Genomic DNA, 21,945 nt, shown 5'->3' on the forward strand with positions numbered 1-21,945 from the left:
GGGACACGGGGACGGGAATTGAGGGGGGGGACACGGTGTTTGAAGGGACAGGAGTGGGGCAGGACACGGTGTGTGAAGGGACAGGCGGGCACCGGCCGCGGTGTGCCACAGGACAGACGTGGAGGGGGAGATGGAATCTGGGTGTTGCGTTTTGGGACTGGGGCCCTTTGGGCGCAGAGTAATAGGTGCAGCCCTGGGGCCAGGGGTGTGGGTGATGCTTTGTCTCGGGGCCACCTTCTGCGGGGACGCGGTGTCATGGGGTGGTGGCTCAGACCGTGGGGATCCCCTTGTTCCATCATTGCCCCTGGGGCTTCAGCCCGCAGGGACCCCCGTGCCACACTGACTGAGGAGGGGGTTCCTCGGTGGGTACCAGGGCTCGGGGTGCCCGTGACAAGGGATGGGACAGGATGGGACTGGCCTGGACGGGGCATCTGCAGCTCTCTGCCAGAACAGGGGGCACCTCAGGCACTTGCCCCATCCCCCGGCTCCCACGGCTGCTCCCTTGGGAACTAGACCCCCCACGCCACCTGAGGAGGTGGGCCGGCTGTGCAAGTTGCCCCAAGGGGCTGGCCCGTGCCCAGGCAGCCGCCCTCACTCCATGCCAGCCCTACAGCAGCACTTCATGCCTGCCCGGACCTCCCAGCCCCTCCCCACTCCCTCCACTGGCACCCACCAAGCAGGGTGGGGACAGCCAACCATGCTCTTAACTCAGAATGGCAATGCCAGGGGAAGGGGGGCAGCGTCCTCCGTGGGGTCTGCACCCGTGGGCTTGGCGTGGCAGAGCAGGGCTGTTCCCGTGGGAGCAGGCTGCCGTGCTAATAAGGCTTCACTAACAAGCTGGCGCTGAGCCCGGGCCTGGGGCCGTCAGAGAGGAACGAGGGGCCAGGGCTGGGGTAGCTGGGGGGCTCAGCCCCACGCCATACTGTGCCATGGGCGAGGACTGGGGGGGCTTTGGGCTGGCCTGGGGGGCACTTGGGACACTCACTGCCCTGGCACTGAGCACAAGATGGCCCAGCCCCACTTCTACTGCAGCCCTGCTTCCAAAGGAGCCCCACTCCCCACGGATACTAGTGTCACGGCAGTCCCCTTCCCGGGGTTCCTGCTCTCACTCGTGTCCCACTCCCCAGGGTCTTGCTCCCACATGTCCCACTGTCCTGGGGGTCCTGCTTTCACAGGTGTCCTGCTCCTCCAGGGTTTTGCTCTCCAGGAGTTCTGTTTCCCCAGGGTTCAACTCCCACAGGGGTCTTGCTCCCACAGGAATCCCTGCACATCCATGTCCATGTGTCTGTGCTGTCCTGCTGTACATCCGTGCTCTCTGCCCTGCCGTGCATGCACATGCACTAACCCTGCACATCCGTGTCCGCACGTTCCTGCTGTCCTCACACACATCCGTGCATGCGTGTCCCTCTGTCTGTGCCACCTCAGGACGCTGTGTGCTGGGTGCCAGCCTGCGTGCCAGCTCCTCGCCTGTCCCAGTGACGCCTGAGACCTGGGCACATTCACATCTTTATTCTCACCACCAGCCTCCCACCGCCACCGGCACCACCCCTACCAATAATTTACACGTGTCAGGGGTGGCCACTGGGCAGCTGGGCTGGGGACAGGGACACCGGGGCCACTCCGCAGCCAGTAGTTCCCAGGCAGATGGCGAGGGTCCACTACAAGGGGAGGGTGCCCCCCTCCCCTTCCCTCCCCATATGATATGTACATTATGCAGAGCTACCCAGAGCAACACAACACATTAAAAAAGATCTACTCTTATGTACAGTATTTATAAAAAGCATCCCAGCCTCCACCACCCAATAAAAAAATACTTCTCTTATGTACTTTGCTGCAGGACAGATATCCCCCTGACCCTGTGCTGCCCACCCTGCCGGGCTGCCCTCCGTGCTGGGAAGGGAGGCCGGGGGTGTGAGAGCCACTCTCCAGGTTTTGGCATGGTTTGGGGTGTCCCAGCAGCATGGATGGATGGATGGATGGATGGGTGAGGGCTGTGGGGGCCTGGGTGCTAGCCCAGGGTGCAAGGCGAGCAGGGACAACTTGGGTTGCTGGGGTGCCCATCACCCTGGCATCTGGGCACTCAGGCAGGGGATGCCTCTGTAGCCCTGAGCTGGCCCCCAGTGAGGACTGTCCCCAGACCACCCCACAGCCCCCTGTGCCCCTCGGGTGTGCCAGGCCCCCAGCAGCCAAGCTGCAGCATGGGTAGGATGCCAGTGGGCACTAAGCCCCTGGCGTGCATGTCACCTCCCCAGAGCAATACAGCTGGTCCCCAAACATGGCCTAGGGGTCAGCAGGGTCCCATCCGCAGGCACCGGGAGCCCAGCAGGCTCAAGAGCAGCGGGCTGGGTACCACCAGTCACAGCAGCAGGACCACCCTTGCCCATGACTGGGGTACTCCCTTGATGCCAGGGCAGTAGGGTGGCATCTTTCCGGGGACTGGGAGACTGCAGGGGGAGAGGGTGGGTGGCTTGGGCACAGATGCTGTCACAGATATGACTGCCCTGATAGATTCCAGCCACCAGGGACACTGTTCATCAGGGCTCTTGATGCTGTCTGGGGGGGTCAGGAAAGTGCCCTCAGTCCTCGGTCCCCACGGCGGGCAGTGCCCCACACCCCTGGTAGTGCCTGCTGCTGGCGGCTCTGGGGGTGCAGAGACAAGCTCCACCTGACAGCCAGCTCCGGGTGAGGTAGGGCAGTATTATTCTCCCCATTTTACAGATGGGGAAACTGAGGCGCAGAGCAGGGAGGGTACCCGCTGGAGTGGCTGAGGGGCACAGGACCTGCCCCGGGCTCACTGCCCCATCCCGGGCACAGGTCGAGGAGTCCCCATGCCTGCCATGGCTCATGCCCACTCAGCACCACCACAGGTGATGGGCAGAAGTCCCCAGGGAATCCCAGTGGGGCTGCAGCATGGGGACTGAGCCCGGGGCCGGCTCTCCCTGGGGCACTGGTGGGGGGGGTTGGCGTGGGCACCCAGTGCTGGCTAGTGGCTGCCACCGCTCTTGCCCCCACCCGTGGCCCAGTCGATGATGATGAAGCTCAAGCTCATGATCATGAAGACCACCCCGAGGAGGGCGAAGCAGGCAGCCTGTGGGGACAAGGAAGGGGCTCAGGGACAGCCAGGGCGATGGAGTTCCCAGCCAGCCTCAGAACCCCCATCCCCGTCCCCATCCTTGTACCCCCTGCCCCTGCTTACCAATATTTTGGGGGTGGAGCGCAGCGGCTCCTTGTCCTTGGGCATGATGCGGATGTAGAAGATGGCAGGGAAGATGAAGATGAGGCAGGGAGCAGAGGTGGCACCTGGAGCAGACAGGGAGAGAGTGGGCAGGGGCCTCCCATGCCGTGGCTCAGCCCTGCCAGCCCTACTGCCAGGCCAGGTCTTGTCCCCCCCGTCCCCCCTTCACCCCCCTCCCAGCCCTGGCAAAGCCTTCCAGGAACCCAGGGACTCTGTGTGCTGGCACTGTCCCCACCCCCCTCCCACAGCCAGGGCCTTGGCAGGGAGCTGAGGGCCGAGAGGGGGGGGCCTGGCTGGGGGGATCAAGAGAAACATGCAGGGGAAGAGCAAGTGCTGCCACTGCACTGCAGGAACCAGCCTTCCAGGATGGGAATGGGATGCCCTGTACACCAGATGGTCCTGGCATTGTGAGAAGGGGAAACTGAGGCACAGGGGGGCTCAGTCAAAGCCAAGTGCCAGGCAGGACAGGGGCTGGTGTGCTGCAGCAATACCCCATGCCCAAGGGGGGACAGGAGCAGGGCAGTGCCACCTACCAATCAAGCCGAAGATGCCAAGAATGGAGGGGGCAAAGATGACCAGCAGGTTGATGAAAGTCAGCAGGACCACTGCAATGGTTATGTGGCGGACCCAGCTGAAGTCTTTTCCTTGGAACAGCATCTGCTGGATGGCCCGGCGCACCTGGGAACAGGAACAGGGTGTCACACTCCATCCTTGGAGCCAAGGTCCATCCTATCCCCTGTCATTGCAATCCTGCTGGTCACCATCACCCCTTCCCCTGACCAAGCCCTGACCCTGATGCCCCACTGGTCCCTGTCACCTCTTCCCATCCAGTCCAGTCCTCATGGCCCTGCTGGTCCCCATCACCCCTCTCTCTGCCCCAGCCTGTTCCCGGCACTCAGCATGTCTGTTCCCAAATTCCTGTCTTCATCGCTGCCTCAGTTTCCCCTCTCAAAGCCTGGTGTTGAAGCCACCTGGCATTCCTTCAAGGCCACTCACCGGGAAGAGGACGATGGGGACGGTGAGGGTGACAGCTGTCAGCACAGCCACCCGCACACACAGGATAAGCACGTCAAAGGGGTCCACTTTGATGTACGTGTGCAGCAGCTCCGACTCCACATGGCCTGCGGACACCAGTGGGGAGCGCTGGGTGAGCCCCAGCACCACCACCCCCCTGGCACCCTGTGCCAGCAGGGCACCCAGCCCCCTCCCCACGGGCTCACCGTAAAACGTGAGGTAGCCGAAGAGGGCAGCCAAGAAGTACATGAGGTACATGACCATGATGGAGATGTTGGAGATGCACTGCATCTTCTTCTTGGAGGGGCTGTGGGAGACGGTGGGCTCAGCACAGCCCCATGGCACCCGCTGACACCGAGCACCCACCCAACAAGGAGCGGTGTTGCCAGACCACCTTGGGGTGTGTGAGGGCTGTGCGGAGAAGGGCTGCACCCCCTCTTCTTGGGTTCTGTGGCTTGTTGGATCACCCACCACCAATCAAACACCTACCCACCTACACCGACCTCAAAGGGGTCATATCACCCACCATCCACTCCATGTCTCATCACCCACCTCCCAGGTGTGATACCACTCACCACCCACTCACTTATCCTGGGACATAACACCCACCCCTCAGGGGTCATACCACCCAACCTGGGGCATGGCACCCACATCTCGGGGGTCGTGTCACCCACTGCCCATCCTGACCCACATCACCCACCTCCCAGTGGTGATATCACCCACCATCCCAGGTCCTGTCACCCACCACCCCCACCCACCCACCCACGGTCATATCACCCACCTCCCCACGATGCCCCGACGCAGGTCCCACACACGGACGGCACTGCCTTTGGGTGGGCGCCGGACGAAGCCCACCCCTCCCCGTGGGTGCCCCCACCCAGGACTCACTCCTTCAGCTCAGTGTAGATGGGCAGGACCTCAGGGTGGCAGACGAAGGCGAAGGCCATGATGGGGATGGTGTACGCTGTCTGTGCAAGAGGAAGGCGACTGACTGACTGACTGCTGGGGGCCAAGTGCCAGCAGCAGGAGCACCTGTCTTCACGGAGTGCACGGGGGGGGGGTTGACCCAGAGCCTCAGGGGACCTTACCTGGGAGTTCAGGGTGAAGAAGCTAGGGCTGCAGGTGTCCTGCTCGGGGGCCTGGAGGACAGTGTAGCCATTCTGGTAGTCACTAGTGCTGACAGAGGTGACGTTGAGGATGCCCGTAAGGTTCCCCTCCTGCTCAGGAAGTGGGCAGGGGATCTGGAACTTCTTGTAGATGACCTGGGGTAGGGGGCACATGGGAATAGTCAGCTCTTCATGCCACCAACTCCTAGCACCCACTACCCAAGCCAGCACAATGCCCAGCAGGAGGGTGCCAGTGCCCCTGCTGGGACCCCTCTATGGGGCACCCTTTGGCGGCGCTGCCCCACGGCAATGCTGGTTCCCTCCCGCCTGCCCCTGCGAGGGTGGGCAGCGGGGCAGAGCAGGGCAGTGGCACGTGGAGGGGCCACATGTGTGATTGCCCCCCCGGCACCCTCTCCCTCTCCCTTTCCATGACACTCGGTTCCTTCAGCCGAAAATAACCCAGCAGCTTGACAGCACCGCCACAGCGTCTCCGCAGCCCCGAGCGCCCGCTGTCCCTGCTGTCTCCGCTGTCCCCACAGCAACCAGCCCAGCCGCGCCTCCCGGCAGGAGGGATGCTTGGCACCCCAAGGCACCAGCACGTGCCAGCAGGTGCTCACCGAGATGAGGAAGAAGACCATACAGCTGAGGGAGAAGCCACTGGCGTAGCCAAGGTAGCCTAAGGAGGAAGGAGAGTGGCCGGTGGGTGCAGGCAAGACCCTCGCACTGCCTAGGTGCCCCCTCCATGCCCAGCAGCTCCAGGCTGGCACTGTAACCCAGGGGGGGACCCAGGGTGCCAGACCATGGGGTGGCATCCCTCTGACTTACCCAGCTGCTTCATGAGGGCCAGGGGCAGGATAATGGTGACAGAAACCAGGATCACCAGGTAGTTCCCATTCAAGTACCAGTCCCTGGAAGCAGAGGGCCTGCTCACCACCCCATTCTGCTGGGGCAAGGGAGGCAGAGGGGGAAGGCGCAGCAGCTGTCTGCCATTCTTAGGGTCCCTGAAGCTGGAAAACCCCAGGGCTACTGGTGTCCCCTGAGGCTGGGATCCCTGCTGTGCTAACATCCCTGGGGACCCCTGAGATGGCATCCTTGAGGACCCCTGAGGGCAGCACCCCTGAGGGCCCTTCAGCTGGGTCCTGCCTACCCCCACAGTGGTATACCCTCAAGGACTAGAGCTGCTGGTGGGGATGTGGGGCATGGGGTAGGGGAACCTATTCCCAACCAGAGCTCCCGTCCCCCACCCTGCAGCCCCAGGTTCTGTTCAAGGAGGAAAGCCTGATCCCAAGGGGATGTGAGGAGCAGGGATTGGAAGTTCAGCTCAGTTTAATCTCACCCAGGGGCTTATTCAGCACTGACAGTTATCAAAAATAGTAGTGGCTTAATGATAGTAAATCCCTGCCATGGGCTGCACAGCTGGAGCCGGAGCGCCGGCGCCTGTCCGGGGAAGACATGCAGGCAGCGTGGGCAGAAGGCACTCACGTGGTCTTCTCCTCCAGGTTGAGAAAGGTCTGGATGACCAGAGGCACTTCAGATTTGACGATGTACAGGTAGCTGGACATGGCTGCAGGGCAGAGCAAGGTCGTGCTGTTCTGGTGTGCTCTGGCCTAATCTCTCATTCCCAGCCTCGACAGGTCCCCCCCAGCCCCATCCTCACCTCCAATGTTCTGCAGTGTGATGGCAATGGCTGCTGCCAGCTTCCCCGGCGTGCCGAAGGCTCGGTAGCCCAGCTGCTCGTAGGCGCGGATGCCTGTGGGATGGGGAGCAGTGGTGAGGTGAGGGTCAGGATGGGACCCTCTGGCACAGCCCTACCAAGGACCTGGCACTCACCTACAATGCCCGAGGACTTGAGCAGCAGGTGGATGGAGTAGCTGGAGAGAAGGGCCACCGCTGTTAGAAGGAAGCTGCAGGAGGACAGCACAGTCACCAGTGGGTCACAGCACAGGGCTCAGACACAGCTGTGGAGCAAACCCTGCACAGACAGGCTCTGCCTGTGGGCAGCTGTCCTGGCAGGACACCAGCCCCTCACTGGACGGGTGTTCACAGGGCAGACAGGCTGTAGGGTGCAGGGACCCTGTGATCCACGTCTGCATGCCCAACGGAGCTGTCACTCACATCCTTTGAGTCACTTGTGGAAATCTGAACTTGTAGTAAGAAGGCAAACCTTCACCCTCCTCCTCCACGTCCCCAGTGGTGCACTGCACCTGGCAGAGCAGGTAGGCTCCTGCCAGCAATAGGCATTGCTCAGCCAGCAGGACACTGGTCCCTGCATCACACCAAGTCAGGGACTTCTTTCTTTCCTGCACCCACCGATCCCCTCAGAGGAGCCCCCCACACCCAGACCGCCCCAGGCCCCCGTGGCACTCACAGGAAGAGGATGATGCCGGTGTTGGCCATGGCATAGGCCAGCCCCAGGATGCCACTGCCCATAATGGCATTGCTCAGGTTGAAGACAGACATCCCAAAAGACGTCTTCCCTTCGAACTGTTCACAGGACACAATGGGGAGGGGATGCACCAGTCACACTGGGAACTAGCCCCATCCCATCCCCACCATCGTGCCCGCACCGATACTCACGTCAGTGAAGTGTGTCTGCTTCTTCTCGGCACCGTGGGGCAAGAACTCCTCCATCTCTGCCACACCAGTCTGGTTCTCCTCAAATCTGGCCATGGAGGGAGAGGGGTGAAGCCAAAACAAAGCCAGGGGCCATCAGGACTGGCTGGTACTGCAAGGGCATGGAGCAGCTGGGAAAACCCCTCTGAATCCCTGGCACTCCCACTTGCCCTGCAGTCCCTACCTGTCACCCGCCAGCGAGGGGACAGCGGAGGTGGTGAGTGTGGCCGCGTGTTTCCCATTGGGCACCAGCTCCACCATCTCGGCCTGGAGGGGCACGTCCGTGGTATCCATGGTCAGGAGACAGCTGGGCTTGCTATGGGCTCTCCTCAGGCTCTGCAGGAGGGGAGCAACAGAGGTCCAGCTGTGGGCAGGAGCACTAGAGAGGCTGGCCTAAGGTCTCACAAGTCCTACATCCACAAGTGACGCTGGAATTGGGCTCAGCACCCGTGCTGGTGGCACTGCAGGGGCAGGTATGTGGGGATGACAGGGTCACCCAGCCAGGCATCACCATGTCTGGGCTTCTCCCTTCTGCCCGCTCAGCACATACTGCCCCAGCCCAAGCAGCTGCACTGGTGTCCCAAGGCCGGACAGTCCCCTCGCCTGGTCAGCCGTCCCACAGCCCACCCCACTCCCTTGCCGCATCACAGTGCTGCCCAGCCCCAGATCCCCCAACCCGCCGCCTGCCCACCTCTGCTGCCCTGCCCGCAGCTCCCGGCTCCGTGCCTCAGTTTCCCCTCCTGGAGACGGGCGCCGACAGGCGAGCAGGGCCGTTTGAGAGAGTGGCTGAGGACGGGGTGGGGAGCTCGGGGACCCCCCAGCCACCACCGTTATGTAAAGCCTGTGGTGCTGCCCGGCGCGAAGGGCTCACCCGCGTCCCGCCGCTGCCGGGGTGCCAAGGCGGGGGGCTTGGGGGCACGTCAGGGCTGGACAAACGGAGCAGGAAAGAGCGCGGGGCCGGGAGACAGCTCCTTGGCAGGGGAAGGCGGCCGAGCTGCCGAGCGCGGGACGCCTTGGCACGCCGCACAAAGCCGCCTCTGTGCAAGTCCCGGCCCTCCCCGCCCCGCTGGGAAACGGCACAGGGTGGCTTTCTGGGGCAGGCTGGCAGCCGGGGCAGGGTCCCGCCACCCCCCGCCGCCCCGGGGGGCTGGGGTCCTGTCCGGCTGGCCAGAGGACTCCTTGCTGGGGCTACATCCGGCCAAGAGATGATGCCACCCAGCTGGAAGTGAGGGTTGGCCGGGATGCAGTCTGGTCCCCAACCCCGGGAGGATGCTGCTGTAATGTCCCCCCGGTGCCTGGGGTCCCCGTGGGGTGAGCAGGGGACAAGCTCATTTTTATGTTCGCAGGGGATTGGTGTCCCTAGAGACCAGGGGAACCTTCCCACAGCACAGTAAGGTACAGCAATCCTCCTGGCACGCAAGGGAAGGATGACACGGCAGGGTGTGGGTGCTAGTACCTCCGGTCTCCTGAGCTGCTACCCTGTATGTCCCTGCCCATCCAGGCCACAAAGGCGACCTGGCAGGGTCATCCCAGGCCACACAACGGCTCCTGGCACTGTCAGGTGGGCTGAGCCTATAAGATTGGCCCAAGATGGGGGCACATGTCTGGGCCACCCCGCCTGCAGCACCGAGCCAGGTGGGGAAACTGAGGCAGAGCACAGACCAGCAGGGACCAGCATGGGAAGGCTCAGACATGCGGGGGACGAGAGGGAAGCGCAGGGCGGGCTCTGGATGATGATTTATCCCCTCCACTAGGCCTCCGCTTGGGATGGATCCAGGCACAAACAAGGCTGCCAGCACGTCCAAACGCCACCGTTAACTCTGCGCCTTCCCACTGCCACAGGCAGGCAACACCAAAACCACCACTCCTGCTAGGGGATCAAGGGGGACCACCAGATCCCTGATGCTCCATCACCTCTCCAAGCCCCCCAGTGCCACTGTATTGCCTGCGGTCAGGGCTCACCACATCCCACCGGTGGCAGGCAGGAGCTGCCCGCTCCCCTGCCCGCTCCCCCGCGGGCGCCAGGAAGGCTGGGCACTCTCCTCTGCAGACCCTTTCTTCTCCCAGGTTATAATTACACCTCTATGGGCAGCTCAGGAAATACCAACTTCTTCCCCCAAGCGTCTCTCAGAATAGCAAGCGGCAGGGCCGGGCTCATTCAGCATGCACCAGGCTTCATGCTGCCACCCAGACGCTTCCTCCCGCCAGACAGCCCTGGCACAGCCCTGGCACAGCCACGACACCACTTGCTACCACCTCCCCAGCCGGCCCTGGCCTTTGCCCCTCGGCCAGGGTCTCCTGGTGGCAGTGGCCAGGGCAGGGGGGGAGATGAAAGGGGAGGGAGCGGAAGACGCTTCGATCGGGCAGCGCGTGCCCTGCCTGCCGCTGTTTGCCTTGTGATAAGGCTGGGCAGAACAACAAATACAGAGTGGCTGGTGGCCCTGAGGGGGTGGCATGGGTCTCTCTGGGCTGGGGATGGTGGTTTCACCTTTCTCACTGTGTGCCCACCTCAGCTGGGGACCCTCTGATCTAGACATAGAGAATCTCCCCAGGGATCAGTTCCCTCAGGGTGCCACCACGCAGACGGGATGCTGCCTTTGGGTGCAGAGACTTCTCTGCCGCATTGGGCAGCCCATGTGCTGCCTGGCGTCATCCCCCTCCTGACCAGCAGCCCCAGAACCCGCTCGCCCAGCCTGATGCTGTGGGCCTGGCCACACGCACGGGCAGAGAACCCCCCCCTCCCCCGCTGCAGCACCCTGCAGGGCCATGTTCCTGGGGGTGCTGAGCAAGCTGCATCGATCTCCCAGCATGCGCCTCTCCACCGGCTGCCTGCTCTGGGTGATAACGACAGGGACAGCCCCACTGCAGGCAAACCTCCCACCTCTCCCAGGCTGCTCCTGCTGTCCCACTGCTTGATGACACCAGGGACACCATCCATCCCACCAACACTACATCGTGGCCGGGCAGCCCGAGCCATGCCCTGGTGCCGTCCCACAGCCCCCGCAGATGGAACACGGAGCTGGATACATGTGGCAGCACATACCCTCCCGCCGGCCACGTCTGCACACCAGGGGAGGATACGTTTGGTCTCACACGCCGCATCCCGGCCAGCACAGATGCCTGCCCGCCCCCGCTGGGATAGGCACATGTGTTTAGGGCGGCAGGGTTCCCAGATCCCTGGCCTGACCTGGCAGGCAGGCAGTCCTAGACTCACCCCAACCCCCTGTCAGCTTTTCTCAGGGACCAGGGCACCATGGTGAGGGTTCTGGTCCTGGAAGGGGCTGCATCCCTCTGCCACAAAGACTTATTTAAAAGGTGGGAAATCCCATCTGGGAGCAAGTCACAGGCAGGAGCAGGGGGCTGGGACTGGGGATCTCTGTCGGCAATGCCAGCAGACAGTATCAGATGGCGCTCCATTGTATCTGGCAATGTGTCCAGGAGGACAGGGACCACCCTGGGAAAGCCTGACTCTTGCACTATGCTGGTTCCCCCGGTCAAGCCTCATCACAGCAGAATCCCTACCAGTGCACGCTGTGCCAGTGGGAACATGGCACACAAGGGGAACAGAAGCCAGTGCCTGCCAGCCTGTGCCAGGCAACACCAGCCTGGGGGGCCACGACCCACTGCATCCCCACAGCCCACATCACCCACCTGGGTGCACCCACTGCTCCCAAGCATGAGGAATAAAGGTAGCAACAGGTGAGCACTGCCCCAGGCCAGGGACCCCCACGGGGCAGAGACACCCCTCCCCATCTCCTCTCCCTCTGTAGATGAATCCTCACTAATCCGGCCCATCTGGGGCCGTGGGACTATTCCGGGTGGTAATCCGGCTTTAGCGCCAAGCCTGCCGCAGCTGCCGGCCTGCGTGATGGCAGCCAGGTATCCCACTGCCGCCGGTGTGTGCCAGGGGCACAGCAGCCCCCCCGTCCGTGCCCGCCTGCCCAGGTGGCCGTTCGGGTTTCAGCAGAGCTGGGCACACAGGTCTCATGTTCCCTGGGGCTGTGCTGGTGACAGAACGTGCCCAGAGAGACAGGCAGCGTGGGCAAGTGGCAGGGATGCCACTTGTGTCCCCCCACTGCCACCAGCCCCAGGCCCAGAGTTACCCCAAGCACCACCACTGGGCATAGGGTGACCCTCAGCCTGGGGTCCCTGCTCAGCCTCCAGCACTGCTGCGGGCACAGGGATGTGTGGGCACATGGGCAGATCTGGGGCAACAGTCCAAACCTTGGGGGTCCCTGGGCAACACCTCTCCAGGAAAGTTGACCCCAGCAGGGCACACAGCAGAGACCCCCCCCATCCCCTTGCCCCTCCACAGACAACCCTCTGGGGGCAGCCTTGGCAACAAGGTCTGCCCTTCCCCTGAAGCACACACACACAGCTGTGGATTTCCCCACAACCTGCCCTCCTAAAATTAGCACCCCAAACCTGTTTTTAACCTGTGGCATTCCCCTCCTCCATCTCCCAGACAAGCAAAGGCAGTCTCGTGGTCCCACCTCTCCCAGGGGAAGCAGCCACCCAAAGGGGCAAATCCAGCTGTTCAGGGGATAGCCAGGCACCTCACCTTTGGGGCAAGGGCTCTGGGGGATACTCCCATGGGCATGGGGATCCCAGCAGCTGTAGGGAGGGACAAACCTGCGCAGTGCATGGCTGGAGAGCCCCTCTGGGTTGCTCCACTGTAGTCCCACCCCAGAGAGATCTACTGGAGACCCTCCTGATATAGCTCCACCAGAGCACCTCAGGAGAAACAGCCCCACCAGCCAGCCATGCCAGCCTGCCCCACTCATGCTTCCAGCACAAGCTGGGCAAAGTGGACACTGCTCCTGGGCTCACCTCACTCCAGGGCTACCTGGACTTTCAACCCCAAATACCATACCATGGCTCAGGCAATGCCCTCCGTGCTGCAGCCAGGGCAGAATTGGTAGCAACAAGAAGGATCAAGTGGCTCTGGAAGCTGCTTTCCCAGATAACAGGGCTCTGGCAGAACCAACACCTACATGAGCAGTTCTGGGCCACCTCTGGCCCATCATGCTGACAGCACTGCCCATCCAGGGTCTTCCCTCAAAGAGCACAAGTGTCACCCATGTCCTGGGGGACAGCTCTGCCTGAGCCTGGGAACGTGCCTGCAGACAGAACGTGCCGACAGCTGAGCTGGCCCGTGGCCACTGTCCCAAAGCAACAGACGTGCTGGGGTCTGGGACACATCAGGGAGGGGAAGAGCACTTCAGGGAAGGGGGAGGTAGAGCCAAACATCATGGTGGGGCCGCGGGGTGGGTTTTCCAGCACCAGAGCCGTGGTGTGGCTCAGCCACGGCATCCCCTGCCAGGCACACGCCCCAAGATGGGACCATGGCACAGGTCTCAGCCACCACCACCCCGCCATGTCCTCCCACATCCAAGCACAACTACCGAGGCAACCTGGGAAGAGTGGTGGGGAAGCTGAGGACAGGCAAGGGTTGCAGTGTCCAGTACTGGGACAGCCCAGGTTAGGTGGCAGAGGCATCTGACAGCATGGGCACGGGGACAGGGTGGGCACAGCACGGGGCTGGTGGCACCCAACCTGGCTCTAGGAAAGGCTGGGTGAGATGCCAGCTTGAGCCCAAAACATCTCTGGCTGTTCTAGGCTATATGGTGAGGTTTGCTTTAAACTTAAAACACTGTCCGTCAGGAGCACAGGGTCACCCATGGAGGATGGTGGCACAGGCAGTGGCACTGCAGGGACTGATGGGCAGGTAATGCCTGTAAAAGAACACGGCAGGTTTTCTATCTCACCACTGGAGATGCATTTTGCCCTGAAAGCAAGGTGCTTTCCAGGAGTTCCCACCCCCCAAAACACACTAATCCCTGGCAGGATGACACCAAGCTGTCAATGGCAAAATATCCAAGTTGCCATTTACTGCAGGCAGCACGGGGGTCACAGGAGGGACTGGCCTCAACCACAGCCCCATGTGTCCCAGCACATCTCCCTGTCCTGACCAGGGGCCATGATCTGCCCAAGCCCCATGGCACCACCTCTGCCCCTGCCTGTGCCACTCTCACCATTGGACCACCCTGCCAGCCTGGCATCTGCTTCATGGGAACCCCAGGACTGGGCTGACTGTGCCCCACTGGCATGGGGGACCCAGCCGGCCCTGGATCTGCGTCAGCAGCTGGGGAGGCACAAGGCGGCTGAGACCCACGCGGTGAAGAGAGTTGGGGACATGGGGGGCCCATCCTGTCCCTGACCCACCCCTGTTTTCTCAAGAGCTGTACTTCCAAAGGAGCCCATGGGATCCCGCTCCTTCCCCCCGTCCCCACGTGCCAAGGAAAATAGGCTCTGCCGATGCCTGTTTGTTTGCCGTGGCCGCAGCCCCGGCGTGTGATTACAGCTGCAGCACGGCCGGGTGCTGCAGGGCCCTTTGCATCTCAGCCAGGGTCCCCCGCAGTGCCAGCATCCCCCATGCCACCCACGGGTGGCCTGGGGTGTCCCACTGCCCCCCAGTACCCCTGGCCACTGGAGCCAGGGCACACCAGTGCTTGTTTTTGGGAGATAGGTCAGTGTCATGGGGCACAGAGGGCTTTCTCTGGGGTACCCCCATGAAGCCACAGGGAGGCCAGCAGCAGGGACCAGGCAGGTCTAACAGCTCACCTTGGGCCTGATCCAAACACCAGTGGAAAATTCCCCGTCTCCACTGTGGCAGCTCAGCACAGTCATGCCCTCCGCAGCCAGCCGGGGCTCTGCTTCCCCTCCATCCCACCTGTCGGGGACTTGCCAGGTCCCCTGTCTCACCCGTGCCACCACAGAGCTAGCCCAGCTCGGGGACCCCAAGTTCAGCAGCCACCTGCTGTGCCTCAGTTTCCCTTGGGGAAGATTTCTCTCCAGTGGGACGTTCGAAGCTGCCCCGGCAGAGCGGGCCACCACACCGGCTGGCATGGGACACGCGTGGCCGGCAGGAACGCAATGTGCTGCCTGGCTTTCCACGCCGCTGTCCCGGGCAGCGAGGCTCTATAAATACCACAGCCTGTGGGATCACCGCACGCACAGCCCGGCCGGCCCCAGCAGCGCCCGTGACGGCCGGCATCTCTCTCCCTGCCCGTGCCCCCCGCTCCGGCACCCCAACACCCTGACACCCGATCCCGGCGGCAGCCGCTTCCAGCCTTCAGAAACATATGTCATTCCCACGGGCGATTAAAAATTAAAGCAGAAAAAAAAAAGGAACGTAAAGGGAGTTTGGGGCTGGTGTCACTATGAGTATCAGCAGAGCAGACGGCCACGCCGAAGCCCCCAGCACCACGACCCGGGCAGAGGCTGTGTCAGAGCACTGGGGTACCCAGGTGGAACGGCAGGGCTCTGCCTCCCCCTGCTCTCGCGGGATATGTCACCCACCCGTGGGAAGGTGCCAGCCGCTAAGGAGGGAAGTGGCAGGAGAACAGTAAAGCAAACAGCCCCGGGGCGCTGCCGCCTGCCAGGGCTGCCGAGCCCCGGAGTCTCCCCCTTGCTGCTCGGCGCCGGGAGGAGGAGGAGGAAGAGGAGAGACAGCCGGGCTGCAGGGGGAAAGCGGGACCGGCGAAGAGAGATGGGTCAGGAAGGGCTAGATGGCGTGCGGAGGAGAAAACGGGGAGGTGAGGGGTCCGAGCGCCCGGCAGCCTCCAGCCACGGCGCTTCCCGGAGGACAAGGCAGCGAGCCCGGGGGTGCGAGCACCGGAGGAGACCGGAGGGACCTACCTGTCCCCTCTCCGCGGTGCCTTTGCTGCGGACTGGGGCGAGCAGCCCCCGGTGGCCGGTGCCGCGGATTAGAGACTATCCTGCGACCGTAATCCCGGCGGAGCCGGAGATTAAACCGGAGCCGGGCCCGCCCCCAGCGCGGAGGCTCCCAATCTCCGCTCCGCCGGGACAGCGTCAAGGGGCAGTGCCGGGGAGGGACTGGCCGCGGGGGGAGCGACCGCCCCGCGCCGACCGGCCCCTGCCCCGCCCAGCCCCGGAGGGACCACTGCCCCTAGGGTATCGCCGCCCACCGCGCATCGGTGCCTCACGAGACATGGCCGACCGCCGGGCATCACCCTCTCACCGGGCATCACCTCCTCACCGGGCATCACTGTCCCGCCGGGCATCATTCCCTCACCAGGCATCACTCCCTCACTGGGCATCAGTGTCCCACTGGACATCACCCCCCCGCACCGGGCATACCCCCCCCAAACAGGCATCATCCCCCACCGAGCATCAGTGTCCCACCAGGCAGCACTGCCCCACTTGGAATCAGTACCTCACCAAGCATCCCCACCCCACTGCACATGGCCACCCCGCTTGGTATTGGTGTCCCTCCAGGCATGGTCACTCCATCGGGCATCCTTACCCAGAGCAGACAGGGCTACTGCCAGAGGCCAGCGGCTGCTCTCCAAGCAACAGGGCAGGGGCAGTTGCTCTAATCTAACCTGAAAGGGTAGTTCCAGCCTGTGCCAAGCATGGGCACTGGGTTTTCTCCCATTTTAGGCAGAAGCAGGGTCACCCAGCAGGGGTAAGGTCATCCAGCAGCAACCTCCCCAGTCAGATTCTCCCTCTGGCTTGGAAAGCTCAAGATGCTCCCACGTTAAGTCAGCCCAGCTGGATGCCCTGCTCAGGGTGCCAGCTGCCCCCACAGTGCCTGCCCCAATACCTCAAGAACACTAGGAGCAAACAATCCATGTGGGATCATCCCAACATGACCCAGGGTGAGTGGGACTCACTCCTCCAGTCTCCATCAAACTTCCCCACTTGAGCTGAAACACCTTTTTTTCCATGGAGACACAATGTTGGGGTCTATCCCCATGAAAGTACCATAAAGCAGAAATTTCTTCTCCCAAGTGCATCCTGTACACTTCAAGGAGAGCCAGGAGCTCATGGTCAGTCACCAGCCATATCCCTAAAGATTCCTTGCCCCTTTCCAAGGGCTGTCACCCCTAAACTACCTCCTGCTCGTCTGCCCTGCCTGGCTTTTACTTCAGAGGAAAATCTTGGAGGTTCATGCTTGGGGGTCCGCCCACCTCCTATGCCGGGCCACGAGCCCTGCCCAGCCACTGCTCATTGGCAGGATGGCTCTGCTCACTGCTGGGAGGTTTTATTTGTGTTATGCATATCTTTCATAAATCCTTGCGCACCCTTGGGCAGCCTGGGATGGAAATGGCTTTGCCAGGCAGCAGTGAGCATCGCCATCGGGATGAGGGGCGGAAAACGTCCCCTTGCAGCAGCAGCACCCTCTCACCTGGACATCGAGGGATGTTAAATATTCAGTGGCAGCTGTGCCCTTGCGCTCCCGGCAATCCCACGGCTCCTGTTACTGCCGCTCTCCCTTGGCTGGATACATACATCCATTAACTAATTTCTAATAACAGCAGCATGCGTAAGTGCTGAACCAGCGCTGGCTGGCACGCCGGGGGAGTGGAGACAGCCAGGTTTGGCAGTGTGACGGGGAGCTGGAGGCACCCAGAGGATGGGCATGGCTGGCCTCAAGCCACCAGCTTAACCCTTCCCCTGCCCTGGCAAAGGCAGGAGCAGCCACGTGGCACTGCTGCAGAGACATCACGGGACAGGCAGCAACACACCTTGCCCGTGCTGTAAAGGGAGGCCAAGAGCTTCCACCCTGTAAGCAAACACAACACAGGTGCTGGGGACAGGGACAGGATGGCCCCATGACACCGGGTGCAGCACCTGCCATGGAGTGGGCGTGCTGGAGGACGAGGGCGTGCACAGTTACTTGGAGGTTATGCCCATCCCTTCTCAGCACAAATAAAGCCCATATCTCCTTTTTATCACCCCCTTTCTTGTCCGGCATGTGACACCGCTCTCCATTGTTTCCGCTCCTCCAGGTGGGCAGGGGAGATGGGCTCCTCCGTGCCCACGTGAAGCTTTGCAGAAAATCAAAGCAGTGAGGAGGAGGAAAAGGGAGCAAAGAGGTCCCTAAGCCTCCCAGAGCCTGTCCCAGTGTCCCTACAGCTGGCACGCAGCAGCTCCAGCCTCATGCCAGGCTGGCCTTGCAGAGGGGAGCCACACAAGGGGAAGGGCTAAGACTCTTCTCTTGACCCCCTGAACAAGCTGCAGGTTATTCCCGGGCAGTTTCACCAATGGCTCTGGTGGTGTCAGGGCTGTGCCTTGGCTCCAGTGGATTGCAAAACCATGCGGTTTTCTCCAGCTGTCTGGAAAGTTTGACGTGGGATTCCCGGATGTGAGGAGCCTTCAGGGGAGCCTGAAGAGCATCCTGCCTCACCGGTGGCAGGGAGCTGAGCACTGTGCCAGAACCATCTCCCATGGCCCACTTCCAGGGGGTTTACCTTCTCACCATTTCCCCCAGACAAAAGCTGCCCTATTTTTTATCCTTCAGCCACACTCAGAGATTGAACAGATTAAAGTGAGCCCATAAAACCCCTCAGCCTCAACAACATCCCAGCATGGACAAGGCCAGCTGGGACCCAGGCACGAAGCAGTGGGTGCAGTGCATGGCCAGGGCATGCTCTCCTTGTCACGCCCGGCTTCCTCACCTGGCCCCTGCACCTGCTGCCTGTTGCTGCCTGCTGCTGCCCGCTGTTCCCAGGAGCCAGATGACAGGAAGATATGGCAGAGATAATGGTTAGATTTGCAACCCAAGCACTGTTGCCCCCGCCACTACTGTGACCTCTCAAACAGTGAGTCTCACAGAGCTTGCCCTTGCCAGGAACATGCCAGCGGGTGCTTCTGCTCCCCAGCACTCACCATCCCACAGACACAATGTCAGCACCCACCAGGGGCTCTGAGACCCTGCTGCCACCCTGACCCCATAACCATGAAGCAAGCAAGGCACAAATGGGACCAGGAATGCTAGTGATAAGAGGAGAGGGATGCCTGCGACCTGAAGCATGGGCGGGGTGGACTCCCGGTGCAACCTGTCCGAAGCCGTGCCCAGGGCTAGACCCTCCCTACCCCCAGCCCACCCTCCACAGGAACCCCCCAATGCTGGCAGAAAGGTACCTGGACCTAGAGGTGGCAGAGAGCAGCTGGTGGCCCCCTCCCTCGCCCTTGACCGCCGCCTCCCTCGCGGCACATGCTGTCATGTGGCAGGGCACAACAACAACACGGGCTAATTGGTTAATGTGATTTCAAAACATGATTTGCAATTATAACTCACCAGAGAGCGTTCAATGATCCCGCACATTGGAGAGTGGGTTTTTCTCCTTCGTTTGTTCCTGGAACCTCGAAACCAATTAACTTTACAGAAGCCAGAAGCAAAGCACTGCTCAGCAGACCTGAAGGGTGGGTTATCTCTGTGCTCAATCGCCTCCCTGCCAAGCGACAAGCTGGGAAGCAAGGGCCCTAGGACGAGCCCCAGGGTAACCCCAATGCTTCTCCCTGCACCAGTGTGAGGTTGGGAGGGGGTCCCAGAACTCTCAGTTCCTGCAGTCCCCTCTGGAATGCTGGTCCCACACGGGATCCCCCAACTCCCAGACATCAAGCACCACCACCACTCGGAAGCACTTGAGGACAGGAGGATGCCCTGAGCCCCAAGTGGTGGGAATAAAGTGTTCCTATTGGCACAGGGAGACTGTCCCTTCAGTCCCCACCAGAGGGGCTGGCAGCAGCCTACTCAGCTCTGCTACCCAGGCAGGGCAGTCATGTCCCTGCTGTCCCCGCTGGCAGCACCCACAGCCCCACCAGGGTCAGAGGCTTTGATTCTATGGGCTGGCCATCCTGCAGCAAAGGCTTAAATGCCTTTAAGGTAATTAAGCAAGGACTTAGCAAGGACTTTAATGCCTTTAAATGCAACTTAAATTCCTTTCAAGCCAAACAAACCCAAGTAGCAATGATGCTCCTGAAATGGCAGGCCCCCAGTGCCCAGCTCCTCTGAGTACTGAACCATTTACACAGCATCCCCAGCTGCTGGGCCCTGTTACTCCCCACATCCCACTGGAAAGGCAGGCATGGGACCAGCAGTGTCTTCCCTTGGGTGGGCAAAACGGTGTTGTCTACCACCAGCTGTTGGAGGGATGCTCTGGCAGCTATCTCTCGGGATGGTGATGTGGCCCCACTCTGCATGGGAAACACTCCCACATCTATTGGGCCTGAGTCTCTCTGGGCTACGAGCTGCCTTTCAGCAGCTCCCCGAGCCTCAGGCTCCTCCATACCACAGGGAGCTCAGCATCCCACATTGCAACCACCCAGGCTTCCTGTGGATGGGGAGGGAGGCCAGGCAGCTACCAGAGCCTATGAGGAGGCACGGGCTATGTCAGCAGCACAGAACAGCAGAGCTGAGCTGCCCTACACCCCAAATCCCCTGTGATACCAGGTCCAGGGCTGAGTCACAGCCAAGGTGGGTGCAGACTGTTTAGCAGAGCAGGAGCAGGGCTCCAGTATGAGCCAGTGGAAGGAAATGTGAGGCAGTGTTGAGGGGGCTTCAGTCCCTGGGAAGGGGGCTCTCCTGTTTAACTCCAAGCCAGCAAGCTGTCAGGAGTGCAGAGCCAGCTGGGAGTCCCCCCAGGGATGCTGGGCTTGCTGCCCAGGGCCTGGGCAGGAGGTGGCAGATGGCTGGGGAACTGGGGACCAGGGACACCTTTCAGCCCAGACAACTGTAGCATCCTTGTTTCGATATAAATAACTGGGCCAAAAATGAAGATGTGGCCACAGCCGTGTCCCGCCTCTCCCTGGGGGGCCATGGTTGGTCCAGAGCCGACCAAGGAGCAGATATGGTTCCTGCAGTCCCAGTGAAAGTCAGTCTGCTCCCACTCCCCACACAGGCACCAGTAGAGCCATTCTGGGCCCCCACCCTTGCTGAGGTGACTGTCAGACCTAGGGCCAGACATTCCAGTGCAGACTCCTGTCCGGTGTGATCCAGTGATGAGGAGGAGACAGAATAAAGGCTCTTTCATGGCCCATCAGGGGAAAACGTTCAGCCAGAGAAGTACAAAAGGATGTGCTAGTGCTCAGGACTGAGGCTGCCACATTCCCCAGCACCAGGGCTCCTGGGATCCCACAGGGGTGGGGTGTGGCGGTGTCCACCCCAATCAGGGGGTGGCTGGGGAGCGTCAAGTGGCATCACCCAGCCTTGTGCTTGGGTGGACTGAGCCTGGCACTGATTCAGGCTGCTCAGTGCTGGCATGGTGGCTCTCTCCAGGGTTGGGAAAGCCCTGGGGCAGCTGCCCCTCTCCCTCCCCTCCGAGCTAGCCGACAATTGGCTGCCCAAAGGACGCCGGCCTTGATCTGCATCGCTGGCCGTCCCCAGGGCCGAGCAAACAGAGAGGAAAACAGCCCCAGCCGGCTCCCGCCACTGCCGGCGTGCAGCCAGCTCCGGCACTCCCAGTGCTCCTGTCCCTGGGACCCCCGTCACATGGCAGAGCTGGCAGCACCACCCTGCCCAGTGCTGCCAGGGGGCTGTCGGTACCGACCTACCTGCCCCACAGCTGGGAGTGAGCCCAGGGACTGCAGGGGTTGAGCTGGGAGGAGGAAACATGAACCAGGATAAATCCCACTGTGTTGGCAAAGGGGCTGTCCACAGTGGGGAAAGTGAGGTGCAGCCAGGGCAGCCCCAAGACCACTGGCCGTGAGTGCGGGGTCGTCTCTCCTTGCCCAATCCAAGAGTTGGCTTGCCCAGTTCAGCACTGTTTGCCATGGGGCTGGGCCAGTCCCTGGGGCTGTGGGCCGGCCATGGCCAGTCGGTTGGCAGCAGGGGGCCAGCATGTGTCAGGGGCACGTGCCTCAGTCGCCTCACATGCTTCCCCTACAGCCCAATTCACTGAAACCCCTCCCCACCAGTAGAGCACGGTGCTTCATGGAAATCCCCCCCTACACACCCTTTCCAGATGTCCCCTGTCGGAGAGGGACAGTTCCACCAGATACTGGGGAAATGCCAGCTCCAGTCGCAGTCCTCCTCGCACATCCCATGCCCACTCGGTGACACTCTCAGGAGCCCCACCCTGTCTGTGACCAGTAGGGCCCCCCTGCCACCACACTGGGCTTGGCGGGCTGAAGGAAGCACAGATAGGGGCAATGATGGGTATGGGG

General features: G+C 61.9%; 1 protein-coding gene across 1 annotated transcript; it reads right to left on the reverse strand.

The window, feature by feature from the left end:
* Positions 1-1,494: 1,494 nt before the first annotated feature.
* SLC38A3 (solute carrier family 38 member 3) lies at positions 1,495-15,839 on the reverse strand. The gene is made up of 16 exons (XM_027886238.1): positions 15,670-15,839; positions 8,153-8,304; positions 7,933-8,017; positions 7,724-7,839; positions 7,186-7,259; positions 7,013-7,105; positions 6,838-6,919; positions 6,181-6,263; positions 5,973-6,031; positions 5,338-5,511; positions 5,138-5,217; positions 4,456-4,556; positions 4,232-4,356; positions 3,769-3,913; positions 3,197-3,300; positions 1,495-3,088 (listed from the first exon to the last, which is right to left on the reverse strand). Exons 2-16 carry the CDS (start codon positions 8,260-8,262, stop codon positions 2,984-2,986), a joined length of 1,536 nt encoding a protein of 511 aa, XP_027742039.1. The 5' UTR covers positions 8,263-8,304; positions 15,670-15,839; the 3' UTR covers positions 1,495-2,983.
* Between the last annotated feature and the right edge of the window lie 6,106 nt (positions 15,840-21,945).

Source organism: Empidonax traillii, unplaced genomic scaffold (assembly GCF_003031625.1).
Source record: "Empidonax traillii isolate 1590-97213 ecotype Southwest subspecies unplaced genomic scaffold, ASM303162v1 scaffold182:size1009393, whole genome shotgun sequence".
In the NCBI taxonomy this organism is placed as follows: Eukaryota; Metazoa; Chordata; class Aves; order Passeriformes; family Tyrannidae; genus Empidonax; species Empidonax traillii.

Excerpts from the sequence above, each read along its gene's own strand:
- SLC38A3 (XM_027886238.1), bottom strand. The coding sequence starts at position 8,262 with ATGGATACCACGGACGTGCCCCTCCAGGCCGAGATGGTGGAGCTGGTG. Across the intron at positions 8,018-8,152 it reads CCCTCGCTGGCGGGTGACAG|ATTTGAGGAGAACCAGACTG; the intron begins GTAGGGACTGCA and ends CTCCATGGCCAG. Across the intron at positions 6,264-6,837 it reads AACCTGGAGGAGAAGACCAC|GGACTGGTACTTGAATGGGA; the intron begins GTGAGTGCCTTC and ends CTCTGCTTCCAG.